The sequence below is a fragment of the Lissotriton vulgaris genome, chromosome 5 (genome assembly GCF_964263255.1).
Source record: "Lissotriton vulgaris chromosome 5, aLisVul1.2, whole genome shotgun sequence".
Taxonomy (NCBI): domain Eukaryota; kingdom Metazoa; phylum Chordata; class Amphibia; order Caudata; family Salamandridae; genus Lissotriton; species Lissotriton vulgaris.
The window spans coordinates 924180313-924207568 of NC_141693.1; the positions used below are offsets into that span (position 1 = coordinate 924180313).

Below are 27256 nucleotides of genomic sequence, written 5' to 3' on the forward strand. Positions count from 1 at the left end.
CCTTCATCAATTGCAACTACAGAAGCGCGGGGCGGACCTGATTAAAATCCAGCTTCTTTAAAAGAGGGAATAAAAAATATCTCCGGGGTACCTCATAGAATTTACAAAAGTGTAGCAGATCCTGTGGAGACACTCCGTCGTAGCCACAGGGTGCTAACACCTGACCTCTGCTGCACCCTTTTGGAACAGCGAGTAACAAATGAAAACAATCCAGGCGGATCCTAGACAGTAAAAACCGCTCTTATGTAGACAGTGACCCCAGGAGATAAGGCTCCATGGATGGGGTTGTTTTTAGCAATAGGAATTTGCGGGCACTAGGATTCGCAATTCTAGGTCGTCTCTTTCTAGTTTCCTTAAGCAGCTAACAACTTTCTTAACAAACTCCACATCTTTAATACAATAGAATCAGGCTTTAAGAAAAGTCCTGGGTGCCCCAACTCTTCAAAGCAACCTTTTATATATTTCATCCATGGTATACGGGACATGTGGTCAGGGCTCATACATTCAGTTATGATCTGCTGACTGAGAGCTAAATCCTTATTCAGCCAACGCTTGAGCCAGAACACTAGGGGGCGCAAAGCCAGAGAATCACATAAATAAGGCACCCCCCAATTCCTCATGAGCCATCAAGTTTGAAAAATCGCTTGGCGTGCCCAACAAGCGCCTCAGAAAAGTGTTCTTAGTCACCTGCAACTTGTCTATGGCGATATGCTCTCAAATTTCACTACCATAGCAAGCTGGTAGATTTTCAACATGGCTGTGCTTGCCCATCTTTGATACATATTCTCTATTATTTGGTGTGGAGTCTTTTTGTGGTGTTTCTAACAGTGTTACTGTAATTTAAAAGTTGCAACAAAACTTTACATATTGCTTCTTAAGTTAAGTCTTACTGCTCAGTGCCAGGCTACCAGACGGCGAGCACTGGTTAATTTAGGTTTTGTATCTGACTTACCCTGACTAGAATTGTGGCTCCTGCTTGGACAGGGTGTATACTCGGCCAACCGGAAACCTCAGTTTCTAACAGTGCCCATCCTGTTTCCAGGTGGGAAGCAGCTATCATCTACTTGTACTCTTTTTAAATAATCAACATAGGGTAACACTAACAAAAGGTGTTTGAAAGTTACATCAGCACTGTAGTAAAGCTTTTTTGTGTCTGTTGTTTCTCACATGAATAGCATTCTTCACTCTTATTTTCTTTATCTTAAATGTTTCTTCTTTAATTTTCTAAGTTAATAAACATCCAAGTTAAGACACAACACGATTGCTGTTGATTTCTCTTTTCCAAATACAATTTTTGTTGATTGTATCAGTCATGCAATGCAGTTTTGCCTTTTGCCAAATATAGAGTTCTGCTTCAAGAACAAAATTATCATCAGTTCTACTTTCTGCCAACAAGTGTTTCTTGTCTCGCTTCTTCGGGACATTACTTATCAACAATAGCATCTAATGTGTTGCTATATATGTACATAATCTAAATTGGCAATTTGCTTAATACCTCTTGTTTAATTGACTGAAAGAGAAGAAAGAAAAAGTGAAGAAAAATGGGCATGTGTCACTTCTTTTATCTCCCCTTAATTCAGTTTAATTCTAAATGAGATATTCCCCTATTCATTTGAAAGAATCCTCGTAAATTCATACATATTGTTCAGTTATCCTGTAATGGGGTTCTTGCAATTGTATGTTTGTATGATCTTAATTCTTTACACCACAGCTAACTGTCATTAAAGATATACATAAAATTTCACTGACTATAAAAAAAGTTGCCATTTTCTATGTAATGCCAAACATAAACACTGGATAAATTATCCCTATAGTGATTCTTAGTGAAACATCATGATGAGCTCGAACATACTCCAGTGTTCACCCAAAATGTATCAGAACCAAAACATTTCAAATGTCTTTTTTAATTTAAAAAACTCTTTTGGGTAAAAGCAATGAGTATTCATATAACCCCATCATTACTACCTATTATACTAATATGTAATTGTATATTTGTCTATTCCTGTCCAAATAACCACATTTACATTTATTCCCAAAATGTACTTACCCAGTCCATTGTAATTGAACCTTTTACAGCAATTTAAATAAGTAAATGTTTTTGCGCATTGATATACACAATTAAAGAAAAATGTAAATGTGTATTTCCATTAAGTTAGACAATGTTTGAGCCATTCATAATCTGTTTTTTAAAGAGTATAGACCTATGGACTATGTTCTTTATTTTTTGCTTAACGTTTGAAAGTTCCATCAAAGCAATCCTGTTGCATAGGTTTTTGAAGGAGCTTCGACCTACTTCAACCCAGGCATCAACAAGATCAGCAGCAATATCCAACTCCACAATATCAGGGCTGTTGAAATAGTGTAAGAAGTTCCAGAAGGCCAAAAATGTCCTAGTTCTGGGATTTTCTTCACTCTTAGCGAGCATGAAGATGAAATGCACTCATTGCTTTTGCAAAGTATACTGTATGCAGATATCCCCAGAAATGACTGGGTAGCGGTAACCTTATTAGATAGTCACAATGGCCCATCACATAAACGTCAACTAAAGGAATGCTTTACAAGAGTACCTCAAGCGTGAGGGGTAAGCAAGAGGGCATGACAAGTTATGCCTGCTCCAGCCTTTAGAGCAGGACAGAATTGTTTGAGGTTCCACTGGTGCTGGAGTAATGTGCATGGTACTTGTCAGCCCCTTACTCATGGTGTCACAGATGACATAGCAATTACCATCATCATTGCCATTACTGAAGCTGCAATGGGTGTTTGGTTTCTCAATGTGGGGGTTGGCAGGAAGCCAGCTTTTAGCCAGAGAGACTACTTAATATAGCCAAAATACAAACATTGCGGGTTTTGGTGCTTGAAGTGCTGAGCCCAAGCCCCTGTCAAATGTCATACCTAGCATCCAGAACACCCTTAGAACAGCCTTTGGCCTTGGCCAAAGGGTTTCACAAAGATCCGACTGGTGGTTTCTTGTTCTGGTCAACAGTTACTGAGTGAAGAGCTTGCAAAGGCCAATCTCAATAGGACCTATGCGTAGAGGTTTTTGAATGCAGGGTTTGGCTGAGCCTTGTCTACTGGACACGTGAGAAGGCTTGATATTTGGGGCTATCAGCATTGAAAGCAAAATATATTGACTGTTGAGCTCTGTGACGAAAGACCTCTGGCCATGAAAAATGATATATATATATATATATATATATATATATATATATATATATATATATATATATATATATATATATATATATATATATATTCCACTTCAGGCTGAAGGCTGGACTTCTTGCCCACAATCTGCTGGGCTCAGTAAAAATTACTGTACTTAGCACACTTTCTTTTTCTTTTTAGGTCCTCACTATGGGGCAATCGCTGCACCTAGGAATGCTAGGTGTCTCCAAAGATTTTTTGGTGTAGACTGATTGCTCATTGAAGCCTGAGGTGAACACAGTGACTGGTAGCTGGCTTCATAAAATTAACAAACTTAAACTATTTCTCCCTCTTCTTTCTGCTAAGAACTGTGTTGTGATGAAATCCACAGGGCAATTAGGTAAGTTTAAATTAAGTTCATTAGCAATTCCAGGATACAGAAGCCACCACTGTTGAGCCCTCAGAGGAACCACTCCGGTTGCCATCCAGTGGAACGTTTCCCCATGACAATATAATTGTATTTTATTTTCTCAAACAGCATATCCAATATCTTCATGAAATACATAAGATAAACCATATTAACATAAAATAAATCAGAAAAAAATGATAAAATACGATCACATCATCATACCCTGCTATACAGCACTTTGAACGTATCTCTGTTTCCATGCTAAGAACTTCTCCCAAGAAGATCTATGTAGGGTGAAAACAAGAGATGATACCTTTTTATCCAGTTTCTGTCCTGGTGACTGTTCGGATGACTGCTTTTCCACATTTTGTTTTGGTGCTTGTTCAGCTCCTTACCATGCACTCTGACCCCTTTGCCAACATTCCACCAATTTCCACCTTTAACTCTCACTACATTGCCATACACTTTTTCTACCACCACGGATTTACTTGACCTAGTATCCCATTCTTTGCAAAAAAAAATCTTTTTTCACCCGAACCATGTCCCCAATACAAAACTATTATTGTTTGGCATGTGTTCTTAAATCATAGTTTTGTTTTTGTTTACTTTGCCCTTCAACCGTTCGGAACAAGAAAGCCTCATCGAACCTTCTTTCAACATTGCCACTAATATACCTGGGCAACTAGGCTGGGTAAAAGAACAGAGGTTGGTGACCACCCCATAAGTAAATAAAAATGAGCTACTTTGGTTACAGATTGTGGGGTGGTGAAGTAAAACCACAACATTGATCTACTTGCTCCTTCAACAAAACACCCATTTGTCTTGACCCACTTGATAGTCAATCACCACTCTGTTCTTCCTTTGTACCAAACCATTCATTTGTGGGTGATAAAGTGAAATCACCTTGAGACTTTTCGCTGCCTGGCTACAGACAACACATACTTTCACAACTAAGTCAATCTCCTTATCCATGGAAGATCACCAATAATGAGCTCTGACTCACCTTCTTGCCATTGTAGCACCCAAATGCTCCTCAAGTGCGCAACGCATCACGAGGGGACAAATGAAACTGGGAGAGACACATTTGTCTGATCTTACTAAGATTCCATCCTCATTAGATAACTCCTCTGCAGCTTTGCACAATGACTGCAACTCTGAATAAATGTTTCTTTTCTTGGGCCAACCATTCACAAAAAATCCTTTTACCTGTCCTGTGATTACATCCTCCTCACAAGCATTCATCCACTCCACTTTAGAACATGCTCTGAGCTCCACAACTTCAACTGCCACAACCAAACAGTCCTGTTTGTTGTCTTGTTATGTTATGTTATGTTATCCGGATTTATAGAGCGCACAGATGCCCCAGCAAAGGGGCGTCCTGGCGCTTAACAGAACAGAAAAATCGGACAAAAGCGAAACAGAACCAAAACACAGCAGCACTAAGGAGCTGGGGGAAAAAGGAAAGTTTTTACAGCCTTCCTGAATGAAAGAAGCCCATCAATAGCACGTATGTGGACAGGAAGGGAGTTCCATAACTTGGCAGCAAGAACTCTAAAAGAGCGGCCGCCGATCCTGGACCTCTTAAAACGCGGCACTATGGCTAAGTGGAGACCAGAAGACCTCAGAGAACGTGCTGAAACGTAAGGGGAAATGAGGTGCTCCAGGATCTGAGGGGAGGAGTGTTTAAGGATTTTGAACGACAGACAAAGAGACTTAAACATAATTCTCTAGCAACAGGGAGCCAGTGGAGCTTGTGAATGGTTTTTCTGTCTGAACAAAATCTGGGTAAGCCAACCAGAGCCCTGGCGGCAGCGTTGTGAACACGTTGGAGACGGGAAAGTTCAGCCTGATTAGCTCCAAGAAGAAGAGAGCTGGCATAATCTAACGTAGACAGAATCATGGTTTGAACAATGAGTTGTCTAGTAGGAGCATCGAAGAATTTAAAAATGGATCGGAGCTGACGCAAAGTCCCAAAACACGTAGCAGCAACCTTTTTGGTGTGAGTGGAGAAGCTCAGTTGGGAATCGAACCAAACCCCTAGATTTTTTACCTCAGAGACGGAGATAGGGGTAGGACCAAGCTCGTGAGGCCACCAATTATCGCCCCATAGATGGGTCTGTTTCCCGACAATGAGCACCTCGGTTTTCTTGGCGTTCAATTGGAGGACATTTTCAGTCATCCAGCGAGCCACAGATACAAGTCCTTCACGGAACTTAGCAGCCTCGAGATCGGAAGCCCCACTTATGGCAACCGCCAGCTGTGTGTCGTCCGCGTAGGACAACATAGTCAGGTTCCCACGCATGGCGACAGCAGCTAGCGGCTGCACATAGAGGTTGAATAAGGTGGGACTAAGAGCCGATCCCTGCGGGACTCCCTGGGCAATCGCATAAGGTTTAGATTCAAAAGGAGGAGTGGTAACCTTGAAGGTACGATCGGATAGAAAAGATCGGAACCACTCAAGTGCCAAATTGTCTACCCCAGCCTCAACCAGACGTTGGAGTAAAATGTCATGGGAGACAGTGTTGAACGCGGCACTGAGATCAAGAAGAACCAGTGCCGCCGTATAACCAGAATCAACCAACATGCGAAGATGTTCAGCCATATAGAGAAGTGCAGTCTCTGTGCTATGACCGGGGCTAAAGCCATTCTGCTAAGGATCTAAAATATTAGCAGAATGGAGATGATTAGCTAAGATGGTATTAACATGGGCCTCGGTCAATTTAGCTGCCCACGGGAGGAGAGAGATGGGACGATAATTCTCAGATTTTTGAGGGTCAAGAGCAGGTTTTTAAAAAATAGGAATCACCTGGGCCTGTTTCCAAGCACTAGGGACAGAGCCTGAAGGTAGGGACAAATTAATAAGCTCTTCAGGATGTAATGTACTGGCAACCTAGAAAGTAAATCTGCTCTAACATTAGCTTTTCCAACTATGTATGCATCCTCAAAATCATATTGAATCTGCTTAGTGGTAAAACGGGCAATGTGTAGTGTGGTATATTTAACCTTTTTGCCATTCATAATTTACACCAGTGGTTTGTGATCCATTTAGAGAACGAATCTTCTTGCCCATGCATAACTGAACGTTTCTAAAGCCCAATAGTAGGCAAACAACTCTTTTTGTATGACTGAATAATTCATCTCTGGTTTACGGAGAACTCTGAATGCAGAGCTTATGGTAACTTCCCCGCAATTAGTTTTCTGGCTCTGTATGACACCCAACCCATACTTACTTGCGCCTAGAGTAATCACAAATGGGAGATTGGGATGATACAGACCTAAAGCCTTCATATTAGTCATTTCCATCTTAACCCTGTCAAAGGCTCCCTGACACAAATCATCCTATAAAAATTGAATTTTCCTTAACATGTTAGTGAGATTTCTAATTTTTGTAGCATATCCTGGGATAAATGTGGAATAGAACTCGCACAGCCCAATGAATGAACGCAGCTCATCTTTGTTTTTGGGATTAGGACATTCCACTACAGCTTTAACCCACCCTGGCAAACTCCTTCTCCTAATAATGTAAGCCCTGGAAACTCAATGTTTATTTTTCCAAAACTCACATTTTTATTTTTAACCACAACATCTCTAGCTGCAAAAATCCTGAGACGCAACCTCAGAATCTTATCATGTTCCTCCAACCATTTGGCATAATTCAAGACATCATTCCAAAACACCTTAAATCCCTGCACCTTCCCTAACAACTAGTACATTACGTGTTGAAATACTGACACTACGAATGCCAAACTGAATAGCATGCAACAAAATTGCAAAGTGTCAAATGGTGAATTTAAAACTGTGTAATGCCTGTATGATTCCTCTAACACTACATGATGTAATGCAGGAGACAAAATTAATTTTAGAGAACCCGGTTCTCCTAACAAATCACTTATTTTGGATAAAAGTTGTAAATCCACCCAAATCTCTTTTTTTGAGAATCCTCAGGTCCACACAGAGCCTCAACTGACTACTGCGCTTGCGAGCTACAACTAAGGGTGACAACCACAATCTCTATTCAACTGGCTCAAGTACCCCTTTACTCTGCAATGCACATAGCTCATTTTCAAAACCATTCCTAGAACTAAATGGGACTGACCTACTCTTTTGCTTCACTGGAATTGCACACTGTTTCACTTTAATCTTGTGTCTGAGCCCTAATGTTTTAGATAACCTGGGGCCAAAAACATTGCTACATTCTCCTTCAATATCAATAGTCACAGAATGATCTTTAACAACCAGCACCTGCTCACTAGTGTCTTGCGTAAGTACCCTACCAAACAGACACTGGTGGCACCAGTCCAATGTTTTCAGACCTTTAATCGCTACATACATTTTAACTTGAATTCTGTGTACTTTAAACTCTAGTACATCATCAATAACACCATCGGTGCGGTGCAGATTTACCCTGTGTGCTGACCATCATTATTTCCCATTGTTCATGACGAGCTCAGCTCGTCATGAGTGTACGAGAGGTGTACTTCAGGACGAGCTGAGCTCGTCATGAGCATCGAAGGGGATAAAGTCTTTCAATTCAAACTTCCTGTCTTCATATGATACAAATGACCTATCAGGAGGGAGCAGCTTTCTGCCACACCAGGTCTCCCAAAACAATTCCAACGTAATGTTAGCGATCCTTGTGCCAGAATCCACCAAAGACGTAAACGCTTGACACTTACAAGGACATCAACTTACGAATCAACACATTGACTGGGATCAGCACACACAATAGTATCATCTGAAACAACCATAATCATGTCCTGAAACTCATGATGATCTGTTGATCCACCAAATCCTATCTGTCCTCCTCTACTTCACTGCTCACTTTAGACTCTTGACTTTGATTGGCGTGACATACTTTTGCAAAGTGAATAACCTTTGAACATCTGCGGCACACTACTTGTCTAGTAGGACTCCCCTTTCCCCCTCTACCATGTGGGTAGTTGACACACCTGAAACAAATAATCTTTTGTCTAAAAAAATCTCTTATCCTTGGAACTTCCATCTTGCCTTACTTTTAATTTGCCCTGGGCAGCATTAACACCCTCTCTCAGTGTAGTGGACTCATCACATTTTTTCAGAGATAGGTTGGACAATTATGTGCTTTTTGCAATTCTGGTGGCATCTACGAATGTGAAAGGATCCATTGTGAGTAGCTTCTGTTGGACATGTTTATCTGAACAGAGAGCAATCAATTGACCCCTTACTAGTTGATATGTAAAATCACCAAATTGGCACTACGAGCACAACTTACGCAAAAAAAGTACGTATGTATCAACATTTTCGTTCTGTGTTTGTATTCTGTTGAAGACTCTGTCGCAATTCCACTAAACTAGGTTGGATATCAAATCTCCTTTCTAATTTTTTAGCCACTTCTTGATATTCTTCCAACTCCTCCCCCTCCGCAAGGTCTACTTCCAGAAGATGTTTGAATACCTCCCTCCCTTCAAACCCATAAAAAAATAATAAGAGAAGCTTTTTCCTTTCAAGTCTGAAAAGCAATGCACCTATTGCACCATGCATCTCAAATGCATCAAACCACTGCTTCCATTGAATTGGTGGACTACCTGGAGTTTCCAAAAAGGGTGGTGGAGGATTCAAAGATTGCATAATGGTCCTAACACATTTCCAAACGCTAATAACTACCATTGAACAACCATACGTACCCTACACCTACAGTTCTAGTGTATAAGTGCAACACAAGTAAAGCGCCTTCACAATCATCCACTATCCTTAATAGTCAAATAACGAAATGGTGTGCGTGTCACAGTCACTCTGTAGGTCGAAGACACACTTTGTATGCAAGTATAGGTGTGTGTGTCACCGTTATTCCCTGGAATAGATGCGCTTAGTAGGTAAAAAAAAGTTTCTCTGGAGGAAATACTTGAGCACTGTGAATCAACCTCCCAAAACTATTACCAGTGTGAAATAAATGTTGGTTCCCAAACTAATATGGTCGCCCTCTTGAGCAAAGTAAGTTTAATCGGCAAAGGGACTTGATAAAAATGTTTGTGTACCTCCCCCCCACCAACCAACCCAAATGTATAGGGGGAGGCGTACCTGAATTCCAACACCAAGAGATACATGATAAGTTGCAAAGAGGATGTGAATATAACCTGCAATATCCTCTATCACAGTGGCATATGCAGAAGGCTTTAATGCACAATAAAAGAAAAAAGAAGGGAGGCCTCCTCTATAGTTAAATGGGGGACAAGGAGTCTAATTAGGAGGAACAAGAAAAGGTCCCACAGCAAATCAGCTCAAAAAAGAAAGAACCCAAGTGTAGTTCACATATTCCTCTAAGTACCAGGTCTAGCTTAGACTGTATACCATGTAAATATAGACAAATGTTAAGAAAAAATGTAAACCATAAAGGATGTGTGTCTTATAAAAATATACAATTTATTACAATTCAGGTATAAAAGCAAGTAGTTTGTACAATAAATGTGCCCAAATACACAATTTCTTATTTCTTATTTCTAATTTCTTATTTGTTAAAAGCAGTTAAAAATCACAATTTATTTAAAAAACATTTTATCACAAAAGTCACAGTTGTGATAAAATGTGACTTTTGTGATAAAATGTTTTTTAAATAAATTGTGATTTTTAACTGCTTTTAACAAATAAGAAATTGTGTATTTGGGCACATTTATTGTACAAACTACTTGCTTTTATACCTGAATTGTAATAAATTGTATATTTTTATAAGACACACATCCTTTATGGTTTACATTTTTTCTTAACATTTGTCTATATTTACATGGTATACAGTCTAAGCTAGACCTGGTACTTAGAGGAATATGTGAACTACACTTGGGTTCTTTCTTTTTTGAGCTGATTTGCTGTGGGACCTTTTCTTGTTCCTTTTAATGCACAATAACCAGACCATTTCAAAATGGCGTCTGAAGGCTGCGCCCAGAAGTGTATCTTTGGGCGATGGGGCTTGTGTTGTTCACACATGCTCCATGCAGCCCAATGAGAATTGCTACGCATGGCAGGAAACAGCCCCATCCATAGAGCACCCAAGTCCTCCTCACCTGACATTTGGATGGTTACCCTAGCGGCCTGCAGACTATGTGTAGATGAACCCTGCATTTCATAGTTTTAGCTGGTGATCACAGGGCAGCAGATGGTCTAGGGTGCCCCGGGAGCTAACATTGTGATTTTTATGATGCATGGATTCTCAGCAGTGGCTTCAGCGCTTCTCTAAATATATAATGATGAAGTCCACGGACAAACCAAGTACATTTAAACTATGTTTTTAGCAATTCCAGGATACAGAAGCCACTGCAGTCGAGCCCTCAGAGGAACTGTTACAAATGCCATCCAGTGGAAGGTTTCACCTCTACAGCCATAGAACATAAAGACATCAACATTACTATGACTGCAACAAACAGCTTTTTAAGAATGGGGTGCAGCTGTGAGCCCACTTAAATGATTACAGTCTTGTATATGGTTGGCTCCCTAAAATTCTCAGATAGAGTACAGTGAGCTCATAATTCTACCCTTTGTAGGCTGTCTTGGGCTCTTGTAACAGGGACCATGTGCCATCAGCACATAGATTTCTACATGTTCTACCTGTTGCTAATCATATTACATTTAAATCACTGTGTCTGATTTGCAAAGGCCTTCATCATCAGGATCCTCATTACCTCTGTTCTAATATACTCAGGTTCCGGTATTCGTGAGTTACAAATAAGCAATACAAACTTACACAATGTTTGTGAAATACCATGCCTCCTGCCCTAAAATGATTTCAGAAATAAAAGGTATAAGATCAGCGCCAAGAGACCCCAATGGTGTAGTAGCCACAGTGCAAATGTGGTCCATCAGTGTCCTTGATTGACCATGGTGATATCATTTGATACATCATGAATGAGGTGCTGAGCAGTACTCTGGTGATATTTATGATTGCCTTGCTCTGCATGACTTGTGAATAGCATTATTTTCATTTCGTCTTTTAACCCTTAACTTTGCTTCAAGGTTTTTAAAATTGTGATGTCATGTTTTGTCTTCCGAGTAAAAAAAAAGAAAGAAATACCTTCACTTCAACAATTTTTTTCAGTGAAGGTATCTATAAATATTTGAGTATTGAGCATTCCTAGTGGGTAATTGCATAGTATGGCTGTGGATTACGATCGAGTGGCTCAATGGGCATAATAAATCTTGAAGTGGAAGGCTGAGTTGGTTGTAATTTTCTTGTGAACAACAGAACGTCACCAGAGGGTTATAGTATACATGTTGCTTGGGGGGAAGGGTGTGTGTGTGGGTGTGTGTGTGTGTGAGAGAGAGAGGAAGACATTACGCTTATATTTTTTATGCAGATAGCATGTACGAAGCGAGTTCATTGAAACAGAATTATTAGAAAAAGATATTGTGCTTTGCTAAACACATTCTGTCGGTAGAAGGGAGAGATTGTTGAAGCTGTTCTTTGTTTGATGTGCGCAACAGTGGACACTGATTAGAATTAGTATGTTCAGGTTTTGTTTACTTTTCATGAATAGAACATTGATTAAGCAATGCACATTTGTACATCTGTGTAGAGTGGGTTGAGAATGTCATTTCCATAAAATATTCCCTTTGAAATATGGGTATTTATACCGCCGTATGTTAAATAAATGCTGCCGAACATAAATACACACACATGCATATACACAAACACACACTTCAATAAATATGATTTTGTTTATCTGCTATCTTCAGTGCTATCTTCAGTTTTTTTGAGTTTCTTTGAAGATAACTAAATGGCTAATCCTAATTATTATTTCAGATATGATAGGAATTGGAAAGACCACAGGTCAGGCAATTCAGAATCTGAGAAAGTTTGCAGATCCGCAGCCATTAGAGAAAAGTAAGCAAAGTGAATCAATATACAATGCATATAATGATTTTTAATATAACTGTTGCATGCAAATGTACGTACCTGTGCTTAAAGACTTGGAATTATGACTCTTTTTCACTCTGTCTCGGGAGAATTTTATTAGTGATGTGGAGTTGAAACACAAAGTATTGAAAACCAGTCAGTGTCCTGGCCTTGGTGGGCCAAGCTTTCCTTTTATTTATTTAATATTATTTTTTTTTTAATATATTTTTATTTTATACTTTACAACCAAAGCACACATTTTGAAAAAATAACCATCTTTCCATCTTACATTTGTTCATCTCACAATACGAACGCAGAGAAGTACCATTACAACAGTGTAAAATATAATAGAATTTCAATAGAATCAAAGAGTCAGCACAAAATCACAATAGCAAAAACAGAAAAAACAATCAACCTATCCCTGCTCTCCACCTCGCCAGTGGCCCCCAGATTTTAATACCCGAGCCCTCCCAATCCTACCCTTTCTTGCATAGATATGTTTTTCTAAATTGTGTATAGAAATTAAATTTGATAACCATGTTTGCATGGATGGGGGACTCTTGTCTAACCATACTCTAGCTAGCATTAGTCTAAAAACAGCAGTCACCATAAACAAAAACATTGCGTCATTTGGATCCATTGAGGTATTTTCAGAATCATCTCCCAACATAATTAAGCTCGCTGTAAGGGTTATCTTTATCCTTAAAGAGTTATCCAAAAAGTACTCAATATCCTTGATTAACGTATATAGCTGAGGACATGTAGCAAACATGTGCACAATATCTGCATCAACCGAATTACATCTAGGACAGGTAATACCCTCAGTACCCCCCCATTTCGCAATCCTGGCCGGAGTATGGTATCATGAGAATAAGGTCTTATAATGTTGGGATTGCAAGGGAGCAGAACAGAGAATGGACCGACCTAATTCCAGGGATTCATGGAAAGATTCAGAAGTAATCCCTACTTTCTCCACCCATTTATCCCTGTGTTTATCCAAGTCATCCTGTCTGCTTTTTGACAAACAGGCATATATCGACCTAATCGAATGTTCCTCTCCCGTAGTTATCCCTTCCATCAACTCATTAGATTCAAATCCCGCCGGCCCCCCTTGTTTATTTCTCAAAAAACTCCTAATCTGAAGGTATTTAAAAAAGTCCCTTCTACTTATTTTATATCTGTTTACCAAGTCCTCGAATTGAACTATCGCCACTGAATTTCTTAAATCCCCAATTTGTTGTATCCCTTTATCTTCCCAGCCTGCCATTACTGAATCAGCGAAGATCTCTACAGGGAAGGATTTATTTTGATATATTTTGGTATACCTATTGAATCTTCCCATACCTGTCTTTTTTAAAAAAGAGCTCCAGATTTTAAGCGCAGCACTAAGGGTCTTATGTGACTGTCTTCTAAGATAACCCAGATCCGTGTGGTACAGGAAGCAGTTTTCTGCATCCTGGCCTAATACAGCTGCGTAGACTTCAGTTGACATAGTAGTAATTTTCGGTAACCCACCACCCCCTCCTATTAGCCCCTGCATATACTGGAGTGCAGCAGCAAGATAATATAATCTAAAATCTGGTGCACCCCAGCCCCCTCTATCCCTTGGTAGAGTAATACATTTATAAGCCCTGCGGGTTTTTCCATGAGCCCATATAAATCTATTTACTATACCCTCCAGCATATTAAACCATTTATTCTCAAAAATTAAAGGAATTGATCTAAATAAATACAAAAATTTAGGCAAAACAACCATTTTCAGCACATTAGTGCATCCAACCAAAGACAAGTGTAAGTTATTTATTCTTTCTAAATCACTTTTAACCTTCGCCAACAATGGACTCATATTTGACTCGACCACCTCCTCCAAATTTGTAGAGATTTCGATCCCTAAATAGGTTGCACTGTTAACCACCCTGTTATCCACACTGCTTGCAAAACTATTCAAAACTATCTGGGTTTTTGTCTTATTTAAGCTGTACCCTGAAACCAGCCCAAAGACATGTGCCTCTGTCTCCACTCCTACCATAGCTATATCCGGATTCGGAGTCAATATACCCACGTCATCGGGATAAGCAAGAGTTTTCACAATACAAATATTCAATGACATAGGCTGTATCTCCGGATTCCCCTCCAGTTTGCGAAGTAGTGGTTCAATATATAGGGCAAAAAGCAGCGGGGAAGATAAACAACCCTGTCGAGTCCCTCTTTGTATATTAACTAAATCTGAGTGTCCTCCGTTAACTCTAATCCTTGCAGCCGGATCTCTATACAGGGCTTGAATGGCAAGTATATATCCAGGCCCTATACCACACCACTTCATAGCCTCCCATAGATATTCCCAGGCGACCCTATCAAAAGCCTTCTCGGCATCTAAGAAGAGTGCTGAGATAGGGTCACCTGCGACCCCTGCTGCATCAATTATAGTTATCGCCATCCTAATATGCTGGGTAGTACCCTTCCCGGGTATAAAGCCGTGTTGTGATAGGCTCACCAAATGAACAATGCACCCTGCTAACCTATTTGCCAACATCTTTGAGTAAATCTTAACGTCTGAGTTCATCAGCGTAATTGGCCTATACGAACCAGGGAGAGATGGGGGCTTTCCTTTTTTAGTAATAACAATTATATCGGCCTCCCCCCCATGATTCTGGTGGTTGTCCCCCCTGTTATACATATAACATAACCTCAAACATGTATATCAGCAAACATTTACGGAATACTTTGTAGAACTCGACCGGAATTTGATCTGGCCCGGAGGCCTTTCCTGATGGTAAACTACCCAATGCTTCAGTAAATTCCTCCAAACGTAAGGTAGATTCTAATATTTCTCCTTCCTCCCTTGAGAGGGATGGGGGGATTATATCCCTAAGATAGTTACTGATTTCAAAAATTCCCCCTGTATCTTCCCGTGCATACAACTTTTCATAAAAAACTCTAAAAACATCTCTTATCCTAACCAGATCTGTAACAGTATTCCCCTGTGAATCCAATATCTCTTTTATCTCTGCTGCCGCTCTCTGATGTCTAATTTTAACCGCAAGGATATGGCCCACTTTCTCACTACACTCGTAAGCCTCCTCCCTTTTAGCCAGATACTTCTCCGCCGTCTTTCTAGAAAAGCTTTCTACAGCTTCTGCCTTTAATGCTACCAGTTTTAACAACAAATACTCCAGACCGGACTTAGATTCTACTGCAGTACCTAACTTCCCTTCCTCAATAATCAGCTTTTGCCGGATAGCTTCAATCTTCATCCTCTCCTTCTTACGCCTTGTCAAAACGTAACTCAATGTTTCTCCTCTTACCCCTGCCTTAAAACAATCTCAGGTTTGTCCTATAGGGGTAGTACCATGATTAATTTCCCCAAAAAATGTAATCCAGCCTTCCATATGTTTCTGATATTCAGTATCTTGAAGAAGGCTCCGCTCAAAGGTCCACGTCGACCTCTTGCTTTGTGTCTGTGGAATCCTTACTGTCAATATTAACGGACTATGATCAGAAATGGTCCTTGGTTGTTTTTCAATCAACGTTCCAGAGATAAATGTCCTTGAGATTAGGAAATAATCCAGCTTGACCAAAACCTGATGTGGTGCCGAAAAAAGGTGCTACTATCTACAAAGGGGTGTTGTATCACCCAGGGATCCACCAATGAATTATGCTTAACCATGCTAGCAATAGCCCTATATACCTTTCTCTTTCTTCCAATATACCCCCCTCCTGTATTCAAAAAAGAACTTGTAGGATCATGCATATTAAAATCTCCGCAGCATATCACTGGTTGAGGCCACTGGGCTAATTCTGCATCCATAAATTGCCATATCTCAGGATCATCTTCAGTGGATCCATACATGGTTACCGGCGTTAACCTGAGTCCTTTAAAACATAGTTCCACCATAGCCCATCTCCCCCATTGGTCTTCCTTCTTCCTTTGAACTACCACATCCCTTCTTCTCCCCAAAATTGCCACCCCTCTTGTCCTAGATCCTTGCCTACTAGCTGCTAGTACATCGAACCCCAACTGATTCATTAAATATATCTGTTTTTCTTCTATGTGCGTCTCCTGTAGACATACTAAATCCGCTTGTAAAGTTATAATATAGGCTGCTACATTTGACCTCTTTCTTGGATCGTTTGAGCCACATACATTTATTGAAACTAACTTACAAGACATTGAGAATTATCGTAAAGACCTCTCCTGCATATCCGACTTATGTTAACACTTTCCTCGGTTGTGCTTTCCCAATCATCAAACTCTCTTCTATCTTTTCTTCCCGTGAAACATACAACAAAATGTATGAGAAAAATGTGCGCTAAGGAACTTAACCAACCTACAAACTGACAGTGATTTTTTACCCCCTCCCCCTCCCCTCCCCCCTCCCTGATCCTGACCCTCCCCCCCTTCCAGGCAAATAGGTCAGCAATGACCTATATGTGGCCGCTTCTGAGTTGCGTTAGTCGCACCCCTCTCCCACCATCTCTAACATCCCCCCTTTGACCACTCTTAGCCCCTCTTCATTGGCCCATAGTACTAAGCCTGCAGCAATCTTAGAAAATTACAATTTTACCACAACCTCCTATTTCCCCCCCCCCCAACTCCTGGATGAATTGCTGTGCTTTAACTTCCGACATAAACATCCTAACTCTTCCCTTTGTAATGACTTTCAGTTTAGCTGGGAACAGTAGGTATGCCTCTGATCCTAGGGCCTGGAACTGCGAGATCAGTTGCCTGAGCCGCCACCTCCTCTCGACTGTCACATGGCAGAAGTCTGGTCTAGATAAGAAGGTGACTCCCTCAACAGTTCTTTTACTGTCTGGTCTAGCTTTCTGAATAATTTCTTCTCGGAGCAAAAAGTTTCCCACATATACTAATATTGCCCTGGGGAGTGTAGCTTTGGAGCCTCCTTCCTCCCCATATGTCTTCCGCTGTGCAAAAGGGAACCTGTGTGCTCTCTGAATCTCCGTCTCCCACTGCCACTGGGACTCAGGAAATGCACTCTTTAGCAGGTTGATCACGAACCCCCTAGGATCCTGCCCTTCAAGCCCTTCTGCCACACCCAGAATTCGAATATTGTTACGTCTTTGACGATTTTCAAAATCCTCCATCTTCCAGAGGAAATCGTCTGCCTTCTTTTCCTGTTCTGTTTTAAATTCCCGAAAACTACCAAAGTCATCCTCCATCTTGCCAGTCCTTTCCTCTACCTCAGCAACGCTCCCAGCCAAATCTTCATACAGTTTATTTGTTTTCCGAAGTGTTGTTTGTATCTTCTTGAAGTCTTGCCTTGTTTTCCGACTTGTCGATCTTGCTTCTGTTTGTATTTGCTTCAGCATACTGAACACCATTCCAAATGCGTCTTCTTGCGTTGGGACTGCATCTTGCTCTTCCCGATAGGTCTGTGATGTCGCTGAGTAATCCCAAACCAGTCTCTTCTCAGCTCCCCTTGTGGGCGACCCTCCGTGTCTACACAATCTGGTCTGTTTCCTCTTTTGCGTAGAGTCTTTGCCTATGTCTGTTCCCGAGGAGGTAAGGTGGGTTGCCTAAGGGGGGTCCCTCTGTTTCTTACTTTCGTAGTAGTCCCAAGTTTTTCTGACACTTTCGAGCGTGAATTCAGTGAAGCGTTTCCATCACCGCTGACTGTTTTCCCCTTTAAGTCCATTTTTTTCCTTGCCGGGGGTGCGATCACCTTCCTGATTGCACCCGGATTCTTGATTGGCGCCAGGGTCTTTGGTGGTACGGGTGTCTCCAGCTCAGTAGGGGCCGTTTTGGTAACCTCCATCCCGTCCTTAGCCTTTGCTTTGTCGGCCCTCGCAGCCCTGAGGGGCATTTTCAGAAGCAGCGAGTAAGCTAAGCCTTTAATTCCTCGAACGGATGTAGTCTTGACTTGTGGCAGCAAGCTACTTGCGAAGGACCTTAGTTTACTTCTGAGCCTGCCAAATTCCAGAATCACACTGCCTCTAAACCAGGCCCCAAATGTCTGCGATGTATCAGGAGATATGCACTCTCCAGCTCCAGCGATAACAGAGTCAAAGGCCATCAGGGGAGTCTCGTGCTATCATTATAGCATTCTGCTACTGCTTACTGATGGGAGAGAGGTTTGGTGCGACCGTTCACCACAACCCTCCCGCGGCCATCTTGCCCCGCTCCAGAACTCCAATTGTTTCTGAGGCACCCAGCTCCTTTTATTTATTTAAATAAATATATAAAGGGCCCGATTCAAGATAAAAACTAATACATTTACTCCTGCAGATGTATTCCTAAGATTGCACTCACATTTTCGATGTTTGTAAATAACATTGCTCAGTAGTGCGCCTGGTAAACTGTCAGTCAGTAGTTTCTAACCCAATTACTGTGAATTTCGTCTACATGCTCACAAATTCAGAGTTATTGAAAGGGTGTATTTGAGGAGATGCATGCAGCTGATGCACTTTTTGTTTTGTTCTTGACAAGACAAGCATTTTCCCTGTACAGAAAGTCCTTCCAGCTATGCCCCAAGAAGTTTAGAATTGTCCATTCTTTTCCTCACCCTGGAAGGAGAGTTCCTCCACTCCTTTGCTGAAATACATTTCCAACCATTTCAAGTTGAGGAAAAGGTTGGCAAGTAGTTTAATGCCAACAGTCGTGCAAATTTATAGGGGTTCATACTTTCCAACCTAACCTTTCTGTTATCCTCCCCACCCTTGCTTGAGATTACTACTTTGCAAATGTATGTAATTGGTGCATACAATTGTACAGTTGTTCAACAATTTAGACATAGCTGGTATCCTTTTGTGGATTCTAACTGCCGTAAACAGAATTGTAGCTTTCAATATTTTTGTGCGTCGGGTGCCAAGTGTTCTTGTTTTAGTTTGTGTTCTCGTTTTAATTTGTGCTTAGTGTGGTGCTGTGCAACTGATTATTTGTATCAAACCGAATGAGTTCACGTCATCTAATTGCGCAATATAATGGATCTCACTATGCCAGATAGCTTCATCTGCATTTCAGGCTGTAATACTGATGCTATCTGGCGCTTCCAAATGTGATTAGGCCCTAGAGTATCAATGGCATTGCACAACACTCCTCAACTCTCTTTTCGACGTCGTGAATCACAATGCTTACAAGAGTTAAGACAATAGTTCCATTATTGAGGCAAGGAGTTTCATCATTCTCGTTTTCAGGCATGTGTATAGTTATAGAAAAATCTCCAGGTCATCCAAGTGCATAGGAAAAACTCAACCAAGTTATAGATGAGCAGAGTGCAAAGGTCTTATCACGTTTTCCATGGGTCTCAAGGTTTCTGCCAAAAAAGTCCCAACAAATCCCAAAGGCTGCTAGATCCAACCCTTTTACATGCTTCAGAACGAGTTTACAGTTAGCCCAAATACAGAAAATGTGAAAGTTGCAACTATCACTTTTGTAGTTCTACAGATCAGATACAATAGAGTAATGTTAACATTGCGATACATGTCCATTGACACCTGATACAAAATACTTGACCTGTTTTAGAGGGGTTAAAGCTGCTATAAATGAGACTTCCAAGACAAGGCTGATGTTGATGCTGGTCTGTGTTTGTTTGGGCGAAAACCATCTAACTCTGGGTTTGCGCAATTTCTGGCCTCACAATGCACAAAAGACCTGGTTATTGCTCATTGGATTCAAAAATATTTTCCTCCCTTTCCACTCGCAGATCTTCTCCATCTCTGATAAACACAGGTGCCCCCCTACTGTGTGATGATTTTCATTTCCTTATCATACTAATCTTTTAATGGCACACAACCGCTGCTCTCTCTTGGAGCTGTTTGTCCGTATCTCCATAAACCACCCATGTAACAGGCTTTACCACATCCTGGGCAATGTTTGCAGCAGTCTCTATAAAATGGCACTTTCTGATTTCAGATCTTTTTTCTCAAGAAAGCATAAATCCTCTAAACAAATCTCCCGAAAACCTCCCAACCTTACTCCATACATGACAGTGGTTGCCTTACAAAGATGGTGGTGCATTGTATCCTGCTAGGTCTCAGACAAATTACCTGTAGAGTCTGCGATCACATATTTTCATGAATACCATGTTGATTTCCTTTCAACATTTGCTTTCATTTTGCAGCCTTAAATGAACCTTGACATCACTTTGCCCGTTTTAGGGTCACTTTCTGCAACTGGTCATCAAATATCAAGAAATATTAAAGTGTCTCTCAGAAACTGTAATGTTATCTAGCTTAATATATTGAATATGACCTTTTTTCGTCCTTGATCTGCACACATCTAAGGGGAGCAGCTATCGTCGACCAACTATAATTCTATAATATTGCTATAAAACCCAGGAGATAGAACTCCCTGTTAATATGGGGACATGTAAATACAGTGCTTTTCATTTGCCCTACAACCTAAAACCCTACTTAACTTCCTTGAATAATAATTTCTGTGTCAAGTTGGAGAGTTCTAAAAAGCAGTTTCTCTCTGAAGTTATGGGAAAATAGCAGAATATGTATCAATGCAGATGAGGGCTTTGTTGATGGCATTGATCACACTTGCAACTCAGGGGTAATGCCTGTGAGGGAATCCTGCATGGAGTAATTCAAACTTCTGTGGTAAATATAAATTACCTATACTTAATTTATGCGGTAAAGTTCAATAAGAATAACTCAGTCAAAAATAAGAGGCAGAATCCGTGATATTTGAGGTTTTAAAAGGGGTTTTATTCCTTAAAAAGGAATTGGGTATATGGATCGAACCATGGTAAATCGTATTCTGTCGCCACGAAGGCTCAGGAAGGGATAGACAATACTTTATTGACAAGTTATCATATATATAGTCAATGCATTACAGTAAAGACAGATGCAGGAGGCGTAACAGCTGAGAGGAGAGATAAGAATACACATACGTAATGAAAAAGGCGTTACAATAGGCGTGCATGAGGGCATGTACTAGAAACGTCATTGTATGATATCACAGGTGGGTGGATCCATAAGAGAATCCTGCAGTGTCAGCAGAAATATATGGCAGAGATGCGCGCGCAGCAGTATGACGTGTAATTGACGTGTAATTGACGTGTAATTGGAGGGTGAAGGGGACTTGACATTTAGCCTTACATGAGGAGACAGAAGTCTGGGGTGTCAGAACAACCTAATCCCAAATCGTATCTAATATCTTGTGTTTAAGGAACTGTATTATCTGGAAGGAAAGGTCTCTCGGGCAAAAGGCTATTCTATACTGACTGCTAGTGCGTGCATATGCGTCTACGTGTCTACATGAGGTGCGAGGGGGCATGGGCCTACCATGGTAACAGGAGCTATGAATTACTTGCATGGAGACAGTGAGGCCGGGCCCTTTGCTCTACAGCTGGAAGGATGTTTTCCTAAACTACTAGACAGGAATGTATTTACGAGGAGCGAAGCAGATAACTTGAAGGCAAAATACCGTTTTGGCAGGCAACAGGCTGAGCCAGGCACCGTTAGCCGCGCAGGGAGTAAGATAAAGGTCATGGATACAGATGCTCATCCAAGCTGGAGCATTCAGAGGCAGAAAGCAGGAAAGGACTCGATGACAGAAATCAGGGCCTAACTCGCCTGAGCCAGGGGAAAACGTGAAAAGTGCACCATGAAAAGACGTTGGCAAGGCACACTTAGGAACGGAATATCCGACCCATTCATGGTGGATCTGAAAGAGGACATATTAACGTTGGACGCAAATGTATTTGCGTCTTCATAGCTGGCACAGAAGGGAAGTTACATGCACTTTAAGCTCGTACATGGAGACGGTGGGGTACACAATAGGGAACATTTCTGACCATAAAAATTTATATTTCCTCATTCCCTCCTTGTTCCCTATGGACCCTTCATGACATATCGATACTCATAAATCTATCAATCTGTTCACGAAGTATCATTTGCTCTTCTTTCTTCCTATGTCGTTTTGAATGAGAACTTGAATGAGGAATACATGATGTGGCGCACAAGCCGCAAATCGCTGGCCCACATTGTAGACATAGGCAACAACTGAATACTATGAGAAGGGCAATACCTAGGAAGGATAGGACCTTCCATCCCCAGGCTGACAACGTGGTCCAGAACCAACCGGACCAAGTCCAGGTGCCTGGATTCTGGTGTATCTGACTTGCAATTTTGTGTAGACGAGTAATGGCTCTATACACTGATGGCGCGTTTTCTGGAATGAAAACACAGCAACTCGATCCGATGACTCTACAGGCTCCGCCCCTATCGGCTAGGATGACGTCAAAAACGAGACGATTTTGAAGAACAACAATCCGCATCGCAGACTGCTCCTCTGTTAAGTTGCCTAGGGCAGAAGTAGTCTCATTCACTACTGCTTCGAGTGTTCTAGTTAACTTGCGTATCAGTTTACTATTAAAGATAGCACCTAAGTAGGGAAAGAAACCTTTATTGAAATCTGTGTATTGCTCCCATGCCGTTTCAGTATAGTCGACAATCGGGAGATCTCTCTGGGGTCTATTGTGTACTAGATGGGTATTCCTATGATAATCAGGAGGAGCTAGGAAAACAGGTGGCAGAAGGAAGGCAATGTAACAGGTACCATCCCAATCTAGAGGTAAACGTATATATGCGGTATGACCACAGATGAAGTAGGAATGTCGTGAAGCTTTAAACGCAGACTTGCCCTTATCACTGAATTCGATCACAGTAGTACATTTACTATGACCCAGGTGTACTGAACCATTCTTTCTAACACATAGTTCACCCTTGACTGGTAATACTGACATAGCGGGCAAGACTGGCTCGGATTCGGATTCAACATTCAGAATCATGAGATTAAGTGTAAAGTTACCTAGTCCATATACTTCATTTTCTAGATCAGTCCCTGTCCTTTTGGGGAGTCCCTCCTTGTCAGGGAAACATACTTTATGCAGAACTGTGTTCAGGTTTCCCCATACCCAGTTGCCCTGGTAAACTACTGTATTTGAATCTAAAGAATTAATCAAACTAAACCATGCGCCACAGGAACCATTATGTGTGAACGGGTACGGAAAAAGGGGCAGAACTCCCTTGTATTTCTGGTAGGGAGGGAGTCGGCCACATATCCAACAATTTGTAGCGTTGCTGGTCTGATGAGAGTGATGTAACATACTAATGAAGGTGTTGTTGCGCAGCGCAAGTCTGTAGGACAACTCATGCGGGGGTAATTCACTAAAAGAATGTTCGGCAGTGACGTTGAAAGCAGAATGTGCACGCTTGAAAATAGGGTAATAGATGTGCAATAGTATACTTGCAGCAATAATCAAAAGACTTAGAAAAAACATAATCAACAGTGTCACTATACAGTGACTACGAAGTGATTTACAATATTCATGTTTCTTGAGCTGTCTCTGTCTATCTCTCTATTTCGGTCTAGGGGATACATGTCAGAAACTAATTTAACCGATTCACCTAGGGGAGGACTTAAACAATTAAACTGTCTGACTTGCTAGACCTTAGTTTCAGTTTGTATTCTTGGGAAGCCGTTTTCTCATCCAGGGGGAGTTTTGAGTCAGTCTGTGGAGGAGGGCAGGGCTGAGAATTCAAATCAGAAGGCAGTCAATGAAATTTCTTGATGTGGCTCGAGTGCAGCCACCCCTTGCGGCCCTCAATCTTCACTGCTGTCCTCGTCGTCAAAAGTACCAATTTCGGCGTTTGCCAGCGGGGCTCCAACGGGCTCCGTCGGTCGAAGTTTCTTATAAACACATAATCCCCTGGAACCACTTCATGGGGCTTCACGTCGGTGTTGTCGGGAAAAGCTGCAGCTACCTGTGAACGACAAGATTGTAGTGCAGACATCAAGGAGGCAAGGTAATCTGTCAGCATATTACAATCAACATCTGTTATTTTACGAGGTATAGGCTTCCCCCACATATTTGGTGGCCTACCGAAGACCACCTCATACGGGGATAGCCCTGATCGAGAATGCGCTATCATTCTCATGTAGAAGAGCGCAACTGGCAAAGCTACTATCCAGTCAACGCCTTTCTCTCTGCAGATTTTAGCAAGTCGAATTTTCAGAGTCTGATTGTGGCGCTCCACGAGACCTGCTGCCTCGGGATGCCGGACACAGTGGAATCTCCACTGATAGCCTAACAGGAGTGTAACTTGTTTTACAAGCTCGGATGAGAATGGCTGGCCGTTATCTGAGTATACGATACGGGGCAAACCATACCGTGGGAAGAATTTGCGAACCAGCTGCTTGGCAGTGGTCGGAGCAGTGTAATCTGGGACTGGATATGCTTCTGTCCATCGGGAGAGTGCACATACAACTACGAGGACATATTTGAATCCTCGACAACGTTCCATCTGGATATAATCCATCTGGAGGACTTCAAAAGGGTGATCGGGAGGATGAAATCCACCTTGATCTACAGGAATGCTTTTACCTGGATTGAACTGACAACAAATCATGCAAGTACGCACTTTCTGTTTGGCTGCTGCTCGTAAGTGTTTATTGAACCAGATGTTTTGAATACTGTCTAGCATAGCTTTTTCTCTTAGATGTGCAGGACTGTGTACTGTGTTAATGATGACTTGAACCATAGAGTCGGGGAGAAACCATGTAGATTTTCCCTTCGTCATCCATCCCTGATCAGTTTGGATCCCTCCTAGTTCATTCCATTTCTTTATTTCATCTGGTGTAGCATGTGTCTGTATGTCAATTACATCATGGGCGGGATCCCTAACTGTCATGCAGTGTGTCGGTGTCGGAACTATTGTCTTTGTCAGGTCAGTTGCGTGAGTCCGAGCTGTATGCTTGGCTGTTCGGTCTGCCAGGTCATTACCCTGGGAAACGATATCAGTGATTTTTGTATGTGCCTTGCACTTCATGATGGATATAGCTGTAGGCAGATGTATTGCGTCTAACAGAGCTTGAATGAGGGGACCGTGTTGAATGTTGGCACCGTGAGAAGTTAAGTAACCTCTCTCTCGCCATAATACGCCGAAGTTGTGCACATCTCCGAATGCATAACGGGAATCTGTGTATATGTTAACTCTCTTGTTCTTGGCTTGGATACAGGCTTGTGTCAGAGCGATGAGCTCTGCAGCTTGAGCTGACAGGGTGTCAATACAATTTGTTTCTATGACTTCAGTGTCTGTCGTGACTGCGTAGGCGGCCACTAACTCTCCTGTACTTGTTCTCATACATGAACCATCCACATAAAGTGTCAGGTCTGGATCTGGTAATGGAGTGTCTGTCAAGTCTTGTCTAGGCTTCGTCGTAATAGTAATGACTTCAATACAATCATGTGCCAATGGGTCTGTTCCACTTAACGGCAAAAGTGTGGCGGGATTTAATGTACTACAGCGTCTGATTTCTATGTGTGGCTGAAACAATGTCAATTCATAACCTGTCAGTCGTGCTATAGTCAAGTGCTGGGTCTGTGTTCGGTTTAAAAGGACTTCCACGGAGTGTGGAACTTGTACTGTCAACTGATGTCCTAACACTATAGAATCACTTTGTCTGATTGCTAGAGCTGTCGCTGCAACTGATTTCAAGCACGCAGGCAGAGCCTGTGCTACTGGATCTAATGTGCTAGAAAAGTAAGCACACGGTTTGTGTGAACCTGCTTGTTCCTGTGTGAGTACTGACAAGGCAGTACCTTCGCGTTCTGTAACAAAAAGTGTAAAAGGCTTACTGTAACATGGTGTTGCTAAAACAGGTGCTTGACATAAGGCTTTCTTTAAGTCTTCAAAAGCTTGTGTATGTTCCTGAGTCCAAGGGAGGACAGTCGAAGACGCTGCCTCCTGGGTTGTCAACTGAATGAGTGCCTTTGCTAGAAATGCATATTGAGGAATCCATTGTCTGCAGTAAGAAGTGAGGCCTATGAAGGCCCGTACCTCCTTTTGTGTCTTGGGTCGTGACATATTTACAATTAACTGGATGCGATCGGGTGTGAGCTGTCTCCCCCCTTTGGACAGCAAGTGCCCAAGGTAAACAACTTGCTGAACACAGAATTGCAGCTTCGAAGGGGACACCTTGTGCCCCTTGTCGGCCAGGAAATGTAAAACCGTCAGTGATGCTTTCTCACATTCAGGTTTGCTTCGGGCGGTGATCAACAGATCATCGACATACTGAAGCAGAGCAGTGTTATCAGGCATATGAATACTGTCAAGTTGTCTTTTCAGTGCTTGGCTATAGATGCTGAGGCTTTCTGTGAATCCTTGAGGTGCGCGTGCAAATTTGAAGCTTCGTCCATTTAAACAGAATCCGAACAAGTATTGGCTTTCTGGGTCAATTGGAACACTAAAGAAAGCGTTCTTCAGATCAATTACGGTAAAGAACGTTGCTTCTGGATCGATAGCTGTCAACAATGAAGAGATATCTGGGACCACGGGGTACTGTGGTACAATACATTTATTCAATTCGCGCAGATCAATAACTAATCGATAAACTGGTGGTGCATTGGGATCGGTGCGTTTAAGAATTGGAATGATAGGGGAATTACATACATTGGAGTCAGTTTCCACAACCACTCCTTGTGCAATGAGCTCGTCAATGATTTGCAGTAAAGCCACTACAGCATCTGGGGGTAACTTGTATTGTCGCATTCGGGGTAATACCACTCCTTGCTTGAGTGTAACTCGATATGGTGTGATGTGCATACAACCTACATCAGTGGGGCCTTGCGCCCATAAATGTGCAGGGACATTCTGTAACCTGGGATCAACATCTCTCAATACATAGTGACCTTTAAAGTCGCGCAGAAATAGTCGTACTCCTTCCGGAGAACAACATATTACAGCTCCTAGAGCTTTCAGTGTCTTTATACCTAGCAAGTTTTCTGGGCATGATTTTGTAAGTAGTAAGTCTGTAGTACGTGTCAAAGGACCAACTGCAAGGGGAAGTGGTTGTGATACTTCGTTAATAATAG

The 27256-nt window shown here is 41.7% G+C and overlaps 1 protein-coding gene across 1 annotated transcript in view; it reads left to right on the forward strand.

Moving 5' to 3' along the window:
- Positions 1 to 27256, forward strand: part of CFAP46 (cilia and flagella associated protein 46) — a 1558477-nt gene that overhangs the window by 1512717 nt on the left and 18504 nt on the right. The window contains exon 60 of the mRNA XM_086922533.1: positions 12321 to 12401. Within this exon, the coding sequence (XP_086778659.1) occupies positions 12321 to 12401 (81 nt within the window). The remainder of the gene's footprint in view (positions 1 to 12320; positions 12402 to 27256) is intronic.